The sequence below is a fragment of the Salvelinus namaycush genome, chromosome 32, assembly GCF_016432855.1.
Source record: "Salvelinus namaycush isolate Seneca chromosome 32, SaNama_1.0, whole genome shotgun sequence".
Taxonomy (NCBI): Eukaryota; Metazoa; Chordata; class Actinopteri; order Salmoniformes; family Salmonidae; genus Salvelinus; species Salvelinus namaycush.
Genome location: NC_052338.1, coordinates 20,107,709 through 20,119,244, shown reverse-complemented (window position 1 = coordinate 20,119,244; position 11,536 = coordinate 20,107,709). Strand labels below are relative to the sequence as shown.

The window sequence follows — 11,536 nt, the reverse complement described above, 5'->3', positions numbered from 1 at the left end:
GCCTCCATCATTCTTAAATGGAAGAAATTTGGAACCACCAAGACTCTTCCTAGAGCTTGCCACCTGGGCAATCGGGGGAGAAGGGCCTTGGTCAGGGAGGTGACCAAGAACCTGATGGTTACTCTGACAGAGCTCCCGATTTCTGCTGTGGAGATGGGAGAACCTTCCAGAAGGACAACTGCTTCTGCAGCACTCCACAAGACTCTCTGGTCTGATAAAACCAAGATTGAACTCTGGCCTAAATCTCTGCCTAAATCTGCAAAGAAGAATGGGAGAAACTCCCCAAATACAGGTGTGACAAGCTTGTAGCGTCATACCCAAGAAGACTCAAGGCTGTAATTGCTGCCAAAGGTGCTTCAAAAAATTATTGCGTAAAAGGTCTGAATACTTATGTAAATGTGGTATTTCCATTTTTTACTTTTTAAACATTGAAAAAAATTCTAAAACTGTTTTTGCTTTGTCATGGGATATTGTGTGTAGATCGAGGAAACAATTTAGTCCATTCTAGAATAAGGCTGTAACTTAACAAAATGTGGAAAAATTCAAAAAGTCTGAATACTTTCAGAATGTACTGTATATCTTTATGAATGAATGCACTAATAAACAAATATACAAAAATGTATTATTGTGGCACATATTCAGTCTGTGTGCTTTTCAATAGTCTGAAGTGGTTTCTTGTCCATTATAGACCCACGCCCTGACCTCATCTGCTCTTATCTGAGAAAACAGGACACTGACAGGTAGAAGCAAAATGGGGGATATCTTCATGGGACTTGCTCTCACGAGCTGTTCTTTCATGTCAGTGCAGATGAAGGAAAGGTGATGAGGAGAAAGCATGAAGCTACTGTAGACTATTGAGGTGCACCCTAGCAGCTCTGAGAATTAGCCTGAATTAACTAGAATAATTCATCATTGTTCTCCTGTTTGAAGTCTTCACTGCTGCATTAAGATCATCCACTGCATTTCACACAACTGTATATATTTATTCATTCATGTATTTAGCTGCTTTATTACCTGTACTTAAGCAGGTAGATTATATTTTAGACCCTGCCTATGGGGAGCAGACACCAGAAAATATGTTAACATATACACTGAGTGTACAAAACATAATTTACACCTGCTCTTTCCATGACATAGACTGACCAGACAAATCAAATCAAATTGTATTAGTCACATGCGCCAAATACACCAGGTGTAGACCTTACAGTGAAAGGTCTGGGTCGCCATTTGATTAGATGTTCAGTAGTCTTATGGCTTGGGGGTAGAAGCTTGGACCTAGACTTTGCGCTCCGGTACCTCTTGTCGTGCGGTAGCAGAGAGAACAGTCTATGACTAGGGTGGCTGGAGTTTTTGAAAATTTGTAGGGCCTTCCTCTGACACCGCCTGGTATAGAGGTCCTGGATGGCAAGAAGCTTGTCCCTAATGATATACTGGGCCATACGCACTACCCTCTGTAGTGCCTTGCGGTCAGAGGCCGAGCAGTTGCCATACCAGGCAGTGATGCAACCAGTCAGGATGCTCTCGATGGTTCAGTTGTAGAACCTTTTGAGGATCTGAGGACCCATGCCAAATCTTTCCAGTCTCCTAAGGGGGAATAGGTTTTGTCGTGCCCTCTTCACAACTGTCTTGGTGTGCTTGGACCGTGTTAGTTTGTTGGTGATGTGGACACCAAGGAACTTGAAGCTCTCAACCTGCTCCACTACAGCCCTGTCGATGAGAATGGGCACGTGCTCGGTCCTCCTTTCCTGTAGTCCAGGTGAAAGCTATGATCCCTTAAATGATGTCACTTGTTAAATCCACTTCAATCAGTGTAGATGAAGGAGAGGAGACCGGTGAAACAATTATTTTCAAACCTTGAGACATGGATTGTGTCGGTGTGCCATTCAGAGTGTGAATGGACGAGACAAAAGATTTCAATGCTGTTGAACGGGTGCACCAGTTTGTGTCAAGCACTATAACACTGCTGTTTAAAAAAAAAAGCTCAACAGTGTCCCTTGTGTATCAAGAATGATGCACCACCCAAATGACATCCAGCCAACTTGACATATGGTTAATTAAGGTGTCCTTAACTTTTTGTACACTCAGTGAAGTTATTCAATAGAGCTGTTTCTCAAACAACATTAACCTAATTATAGGAATTTGTTGTAAGAACTGTAAAATCAATTCGGGATTAGGCTATAGGTCGGAAGGCGTAACCATCAATCAAATATGAAAAGTCGGCACACATCTAATTCTTGAATTCTTACTGTAAATCACGTGATGGTGACTAAACGACTGTTTGGCTTTTGACTTTCATTTTCATCTTTGCAACTTCCTCAAAAATGGTGAGTAGCTTTTTTGCACCGTCTGTTGAGAAGAAATTAAGATAGGCCTACACGGCAAAAATGAACAATTGAACACACTATCTTGTATCCATCTATCGATTTAGCCAAAACAACTCGAAATCTATTCAAGAGTTTTGACGCGCAGGAACGCGCGCACGTAAAAGGCTATAAGGAAGACCTGCAAAACCAAATTTTATTTCAGAATTGGTTAAAATTATGTTAGGATCAGGGTTTAGATAAGGTAAGGGTCAGTATTATGTTTTGTTAAGTCGTTTTGCAGGTCAGAAGTGTCCTAATAGCCTCTCCCCGTGCGCAGACACGTCTATGCAAATATTAGGTGTAGTCTACAATATTTGCTCAGTCCTCTTAAAAACGTAGCTATTTCAGTAAATAATTTGGCTAATTTCAAATTAATATGAACCTTCTAATGAGTTTTCATAATAGCAGTATCAGTTATTGTATAGGCCAAGTGATCTATCTAATGGTTATGACGTCATCTTTCTCATGACAGGACGCTAAACAACAGAAGTAAGCCTTAACATATTCACCATTAACGTGAACTCATCTTTTGATATTTAAATATATTAAATAATTGCACACTTATTTATTTAATAAAAATCTTGTTCTTTCAAAAAATATATTTATATTTTAGGGCAGAATTGCTTATATTGGCTGAAGCAAGTTTTAGGACAAATGCCTTCAGGATCATCAATGTAATGATTCAACTATGCAAAGACAGGCCTGACTGTAAGGTGCACGTGGATGAGGTATGTATGCATTTGAAGGTGTCATTCTCTACAATTGGATAGTTTAGCTTCTTTTCCTGCATAAAACTACCTCAAGAAAATATGAATGAATGGATGATGGATGGATGGATGGAATTAGGGTTACCGGTAATCATCCAAAGAGACAATCATTTTATTTGTTCTTCTCATAGCAAACCTGTGTTTGTCTCTAAGATTCTCCACAGCATCTTCTTCTTAGGTTTCATTCATAAACCCCAACAATTCACCCCCAATGATATCCTTGGTGAACTAATGCCTGAAGTGGAGGAGGCTTTCCCGAGACCATTTGAGAGTTACAGATGTAAACTGCCAAAACGCACTCCGTTCTCCTCTGTGCTGGATATGGTAAGTGTTGTGTTGATGAATGCTTTTTATTATTATACAGTATTAATTCAACAGAGAAGGGACAAACAGTGGTGGTCATCTTTCACCATGTTTATTGAATTTTAACTGAACTATGGATGCCCACAAGCAGTAGCGGTGTGTGGGTAAAATATCATGTGGCTGTCCATGGTTTTGAAATCTGTGTGTGTGTGTGTGTGTGCGCATTTGTGCAAGTAGAAATACATGTTGACTCACCCTACTTGTAGAGAAACGCCAATGCCACCCTCCAGTCTTTCATGTTGATGAAACAGTCTATCATACAGCACACACTTTTATTTTTTGTCCTAGGCTACCTGGCTAAAATGCTTGCTCGCTAGCCTAACATCCATTCATAGCCAACGTTAGCTTGTTAACATTAGCCTTCTACATCCAACTACATATTGAACATCCATCCTCTCAGGCCAGGGGCACAACAATGTATGAATTAATGGTTGGATCACAATCGCCGTTATAATCATTGGTCAGTACAGATAATTTAAGTAAAACCACAAGTCCAAATCCCTATCTCCATCCATGGCTAATTTTGGGAAAGGACAATTTTAGCTAGCTAAGCTATCTAGCCACCGGAGGACAACACAACGAGATGTAACAATTCAAGTTTTTCTGTCAATGATGTATGTTCTCAGTGGGATTTGATAGAAGAGTGACGCCAAAATCCAAGCTGGCTTCCCTTGACACTTTGTTTTGGTTAGTCAGGACCATTCACAGTTGAGTTCGCTCAGTTTAGCTCAACGCTGATTGGCTGATTTTGTATACTTTTTTTTATCAAGGGAGACAAAACGCTCGCTGGCTTCCCTTGCCTTCAATGCTATTTGCAGCAACAATGTCATACTCGTTTGAACCAGACAGCATCAGATAGATGGCATACCAGTAGAGAGACAGAGGAGCACTGTTTTACTCACTTGGATGCTTTCTCCTGTGAGATACTGTACATTCAGCGTCTTGCGAGTTGACGTAAAATTCTGAAACACAGAGAGAAGTCTGGCTTCCTTTGGTATCCATGAATACACACCACGGCCCACAAGGGGCATTCCTATCCTAAGATGTCTACCGTTTGTAAAAAAAAAAAAAAAAAAAAAAAAGTGGACAGTATATTGTGGAGAAACTTTTGTAAAGTATTCACAAAAAGATGTGTGTGACCTGCTCTAACATAATATATTGATCTGCTCCTATCTGTATATATTTGTGTAAATCATTGTGTGAATAGCAATAAGGTTTCTCTGCAATATACAGGCCACCCTTTTTTTCTTTTTTGGGATTCTACCTGACCTCTCTTTTGACGTCTGTTGTCATCTACTCCCAGGTGGTCTCCTTGCTTGGACCAGACAGAGAGATTGACATACTGACGACTCTGCAGAAAATCGCCATAGACATGTCAGAACCCAAAATGAAATACCAGTTCACCTCCTCAACCATCTGTGTCTCTCAAAGGAAGGAGGTTCAAGGAAAAAAGTGTTACTATGGAGTGTCCATGTCCTGCAATGGGAGGCAAGAAGGACAGATCATGGTTGCTGTGTCCTGTCTGCGTACCTGGAACTGCCGTGTATCCAATGCCGTGATGACATACGACCCAAACACCAAGGAGAAAAGAAAGAACTTTGACCACACCTTCAAACTACCAACGAATGTCAGGTGCCAGGCTTTCAATGTAAAGACTGGGAACGAGATGCATCCTTGCAAATCATGTCATAATCTGTTTGGCCTTGAGACAACGGAAACTAAGATGTGGCCCTACGGGAACTGCGCCGAGGCAGAGAGCTTGAGCAAACTGTTCAATGGAGAGACATTTGATGCTGGGCAAGTAGTAAATGACGAGGTGCGAAGGCAGGTGATACGGTCGGTAAGCACTGACCTGCAAAGAAAACTCGGGTCTATTAAATATGTATGGGATGGTGACTATTACATTCCACAGTAGATTGTCAAAGATGATGGTGAAGCACATCCATACACATACGTACGAACACATACATACACACACAAGCACTTACACACTTTACACACACATATATACACTCATACTGCAACACACTGAGATCCAAAACATGAAACATATAGTCATAGCTTGCTGCCAGGCTAGCAACGTCTGATTTGTGGCTGACAACCAGCGTTGAAACATTGCCAAAGCAGTGAACCACTCTGTGCATATAGTATACAGTATAACTGCTAGGCTATAGCTATCAGCTCTTATAAATGACATCTGTGAGGTAGATGGTTCTTTTAGAAGGGGACCGTTGTTTAGAGTACCTCATGGAGATACTGTATAATTCACAATATGCCTGTAATTTAATTTAATATTCTAGACTAAGCATTTAACATATATTTTTTTTAAAGATGATTTTAATTGGGATTTTAAACTTTACTTCTGTATACTGTAGTTATTAACGGACATTTTACTAATCTGTAACAAATTACTAATACTTTAAACGTTGGTGTGAATTCATGTCTGGTTTGATTTCTAGCTATGTGAGGAATTCATCTAATAAAGGAACTTACATTGTAGTCATTGTAATGTAGCCTATGTTGTAATTTGTGTGTGTGAGAGAGAGATTTTCAGTGCTTACTGTTCTTAGTTTGCAAACGAAAGGGTGAAGAGAGTTGAAATAGCAGAACAGAAAAACAAGGTGCTGAAAAGTTAAGTGAAAGTATTCATGGTATATTGTATATTGGTATATTGAAGTGAATATACTGCATGCGTGTGGGAAGAGAAATGTCCTAGGATTAATAAAAACATAAGGTTAACGACCTGCACAAATAAATATGAAACATGGATATGGCAAGACCAAGGGCTTTATTTTCGGCTGCCGCTGAGGTGCAGGTGTCAAACGCACTATAGTTTGCTATTTTATCAAGTAAAAACTGGCGCACTGGCATTTTCCACCCTTTTCGCCAGGTTCGGCAATTTCCCTCCCTCAGTCTCCCCCTATTCTGTTCCTCCATCTCTGTACCTCTCCCTCTTTTCTTCTTCCCTCTCTACCCTCATACTCTCCCTCTCTCTCTCCCTCTTTCTCCATCTCTCTACCTCTCACTTTCTCCCTCCGTAACTCCTCCCCCGTGTCAAAGAACAGTCATAAATAATTATAGTTTGTATGAAGAACTGAAGTTGAGAGTCTGTTAGACCATTTTTACTTAATCTATTTGTATGTTCTCCTTTCCCTCGATCTTGAGGTAGAGATCACATGATGGGACTCCAGCTGATTGGAGACGCATAGTCACACACGCATACACACGGTGCTCAAACTCAGTTTCTATTCCAAAAAAAGGATTGAGCCCATACCATGCCTCAGTGCTGGCAAACACAAAGCTCAATGTGTCTGTGTCAAGAAAATACAATAAAATGTGTCTGTCTCTCTGTTGTGGCATCCTGGATAGGGAATTTCCTGTTGAAGTAGAGGGAGAGGGCTGATTGACTGAGCTGTCTGGGTGCTCGACCAATGGAGTTTTGAGATTGGCCATTTGCTGGATTGGCCTGATACTGACACCCCGCCTCAGCACCACTCTCCCTCTCTCTACTTTCTCTGCTCTCTTCTCACATTCCATCTCTCCCATACAGTTTTTCCAGAAACGACAATGATCTACCAAGTATAAACCAGTCTTCTATCCCAGTAACAGTCAGTAGAAATAGGAACGCTTAGTGGAAACTATATAGAAAATAAGAGGGAAGAAACAAAACTACACTACCCTAGTAAAAACATCCTATAGGACTAGTGATTTATAGGACGAGTGATTTTTTTTCAAAAGAATCCTATATAATTCTCACAATCCTATAGGATTTTGTGTCACCTCTACTGTTAGAATTCTACTGGACTAATGTTTTCCTATTGGAAATAAAAAGTAATCCTCTTGGATCCTATAGGATTCTTGCAATCCTACAGGATTTTGTGTCACCTGTATCAGAATCCTATTGGAATTCTACTGGAGTGTGTTTTTTTCATAATGGGAATCAAAAGTAATCATATTTGACCCTATATGATTCTCGCAATCCTGTAGGATTTTGTATCAACTCTATCAGAATTGTATTGGACTACTTCTTTTCCTATGTTAAATCAAAAGTAATCCCATTGGAACCTCTAGTGTTTTTTTTACTTTTTTTTTTTTTTTTTTTTTTTTCAACAGTACAAAACATGCACATACAAACGCTCACCAACATCCACAACATTCCCCTTGCCCAGACCCACCTGCTCACATCCCCCATCTCCAGCGCCCATATCACTCTCTGCCACATGGCCTCAAACTGCACCATTTTCTTTCTCTCCATCGCCCATGCACTTTCAACATTTAGATAATAAAGCATTTGACCTTTCCATTGTGGAGGGTGGAGGATTGGTTGATTTCCAGTTTTAAGTATGTTTTTCCTGCTGATTAATGAGAAGAGTATCGTCCAGCCCATCGGTTATCTCACTGCACCCTCATATGCCATGTCTTGAAATATGCACAGACAGATTAAAAGTACATTTATTCTATAGGTTTATGATAACTCTTGTAGGATTTTGTTAGCCCAATCAGAATCCTATTCTAACTTTTTTTCTTAATTGAACCCATTCAATTATAATTTGTTGTCCTTAGTTCCAGCACAATACAACAACATTAATTACCACATTTCCATTGATCAGAAACAACAGTTCTATATTAATTTCTGTTTTATTCACCTGTAAGAAAGCATGTCCCTTTAAGAGTGACGAACGTGTCAATGTTTTAGTCATATTTTCATTATTGTACAGCATTTTATGCACTAGGTTTTATGCTAGCAAGGAAACTACTGTTAGATACATTTTGCTTGTCAACTGACTCACTGTCAACTGACAGTATAGATACAAAAGTATGTGGACACCCCTTCAAATTAGTGGATTCGGCTATTTAATTCAATACTGTTGCTGACAGGTGTATAAACTCGAGCTCACAGCCATGCAATCTCCATAGACAAACATTTGCAGTCGAATGGCCTAACTGAAGAACTCAGTGACATTCAACATGGCACCGTAATAGGATGCCACCTTTCCAACAAGTAATTTCGTTAAATTTCTGCCCCACTTGAGCTGCCCCGGTCAACTGTAAGTGCTGTTATTGTGAAATGGAAACGTCTTGGAGCAACAACGGCTCGGCCGTGAAGTGTTAGGCCACACAAGCTGTAGGAAAAAGGAAACCGCACACTGCTCTTGATAGTATCACTGATATTTAATAAGCTTACGTATCGGCCTCACGGCCTTCGTCAGAGCTTTTGTGAATTTTTTAAATTATCACCCTTATGTAGACCTAGCCCCACCAACATCCATTCCACACATCGAAAGGGGTTGGAGGCAAAGGAAAAACAAATAAGTGCTACCAAATATAACAATATGCATTTCATAAATATTACACAAGTGTATAAATAAGACGTATTAAACACGTCTGTAAAACCACAATGAGGACATAGCAAGTTTTCATTAATCATTGGGTACATCGTACGAAAAACATCAGAGTAATCTTAAATAGGCACATAATTCATGTTCAAATGTCTGGAGGGTGAAAATTCAAAAACATTCCCTTTTACTCAAGAGTATTATTAATATCACCTCCCCTGTCTGATATCTTAACTTTCTCTATGCCACAAAATCTAAAGGTAGAAATGTCATGCTTTAGGTCATTAAAATGTACTGCGACTGGATAATCCCTGTCGTTTCTCCTGATTGAACTATTATGTTCACTAATTGTCTGTTTGAGAGAGCGGGAGGTTTTACACACATAGCAAAGCCCACATGGACATTTAATCATGTAAATAACATGGGTGGTGGAACACGTAATAATGTCATTTATTTGGAACCGTTTTCCTGTGTGTGGGTGGCAGAAATATTCACACTTTATCATATTGTTGCACTGTGCACATCCTCTGCATTTATAGTTACCATTTGGTAGAGGGCGTAAAAGAGCCTGGCTGATTTTCTTTTGTGGCTGGCAGTTGGCATGAACCAATTTATTGCGTAAATTGCGACCTCTCCTATACACAATAAGTGGTGGATTTTTAAATTCAGCCGGCAAGCCTGGGTCCGATGATTAAATATGCCAGTGTTTCTTGACCACACCTCCCACTTTTCGCGAATTCAAAGTATATGTAGTTGTGAACATTACAGAGTGTTCTTTAGCGGGTCTTTTTTGTGGCAGTTCATCTCTTGTTTTCCCTAATGCCAAATTAAGAGCTTCTAAAAAGAGCTTCAATCTAAAAAATGTTAGCTGACATGGGACTAACTATCAGTGACTAAAATAACAAGAAAAAACTTCTGATGCACAACCAAATTTCGAAATTGCGTCTTGTGTATTCTATTATTTTAACTCGCAACAATAAATTGAGATGCTTTTCCTACACTGCAGTCCAACTCATCCCAAACCATCTCAATTGTGTTGAGGTTGGGTGATTGTGGAGGCAAGGTCATCTGATGCATCACTCTCCTTGGTCAAATAGCCCTTAAACAGCCTGGAGGTGTGTTTTGGGTCATTGTCCTGTTGAAAAACAAATGATAGTCCCATTCCGCAAACCAGATGGGATGGCTTATCGCTGTAGATTTCTGTGGTAGCCATGCAGTTTAAGTGTGCCTTGAATTCTAAATAAATCACTGACAGTGTCACCAGAAAAGCACCATCATACCTCTTCCTCCATGCTTCATGGTGGGAACCACACATGCAGAGATCATCCGTTCACCTACTCACAAAGACACGGCGGTTGTAAAAAATCTCAAATTTGTACTCATTAGACCAAAAGACAGATTTCGACCGGTCTAATGTCCATTGCTCGTGTTTCTTGGCCTAAGCAAGTCTCTTCTTATTATTGGTGTCCTTTAGCAGTGGTTCCTTTTCAGCAATTCGATCATGAAGGCCTGATTCACGCAGTCTCCTCTGAACATTTGATGTTAAGATGTCTGTTATTTGAACTCTGTGAAGCATTTATTTGGGCTGCAATTTCTGAAGCTGATGGTTTTTGCGACTGCACTTGAAGAAACTTTAAAAGTTCTTGAAATGTTCCTGATTGACTGAGTTTCATATGTTAAAGTAATGATGGACTGTCATTTCTCTGCTTATTTGAGCTGTTCTTGCCATAATATTTTTTACCAAATAGGGCTTCTGTATTAACTTTTTTTTGGTTACTACATGATTCCATGTGTTATTTCATAGTTTTGATGTCTTCACTATTATTCTACAATGTAAAAATAAAGTAAAACCCTTGAATGAGTAGGTATGTCCAAACTTTTGACTGGTTCTGTATATATTAATTACACTACATGACCAAAGATATGTGGACACCTGATCGTCGAGCATCTCATTCCAAAATCATGGGCATTAATATGGAGTTGGTCCCCCCCTTTGCTGCTATAACAGCCCCCAGTCTTCTGGGAAGGCTTTCCACTAAATGTTGGAATATTGCTGTGGGGACTTGCTTCCATTCAGTCACAAGCATTAGTGAGGTCGGACTCTGATGTTAGGCGATTAGGCCTAGCTCGCGGTCGGCGTTCCAATTCATCCCAAAAGTGTTCGATGGGGTTGATGTCACAGCTCTGTGCAGGCCAGTCAAGTTCTTCCACACCGATCTCAACAAACCATTTCTGCATGGACCTCACTTTGTACACAGGGGCATTGTCATGCTGAACCAAGAAAGGGCCTTCCCCAAACTGTTTCCACAAAGTTGGAAGCACAGAATCGTCTAGAATGTCATTATGCTGTAGCTTTAAGATTTCCCTTCACTGGAACTAAGGGACCCAGCCCGAACCATGAAAAACACCCCCAGACCATTATTCAAACCACCAAACTTTACATTTGTCACTATTCATTGAGGCAGGTAGCGTTCTCCTGGCTTCCTCCAAATCCAGATTTGTCCGACGGACTGCCAGATGGTGAAGCGTAATTAATTCATAAGATCAACCATGATGGATTTTCCACCATTTTTTAATTTTGTGAAAAACACCTAAATTACATCTCCGGAACCACAGGGCCGATCTGAATGGCACGACAATGGGCCTCGGGATCTCATCATAGTATCTCTGTGCATTCAAATTGCATTCATAAAATGCGTTCATTGTC

The 11,536-nt window shown here is 40.1% G+C and overlaps 1 protein-coding gene across 1 annotated transcript; it reads left to right on the top strand.

Annotated features, from left to right (window-relative positions):
- Nucleotides 1–2,953: 2,953 nt before the first annotated feature.
- Nucleotides 2,954–6,194, top strand: LOC120027322. The gene is made up of 3 exons (XM_038972243.1): nucleotides 2,954–3,091; nucleotides 3,284–3,454; nucleotides 4,797–6,194. The coding sequence occupies exons 1-3, from the start codon at nucleotides 3,041–3,043 to the stop codon at nucleotides 5,406–5,408; spliced, it is 834 nt and encodes a 277-aa protein (XP_038828171.1). The 5' UTR covers nucleotides 2,954–3,040; the 3' UTR covers nucleotides 5,409–6,194.
- The last annotated feature ends 5,342 nt before the right edge of the window (nucleotides 6,195–11,536 follow it).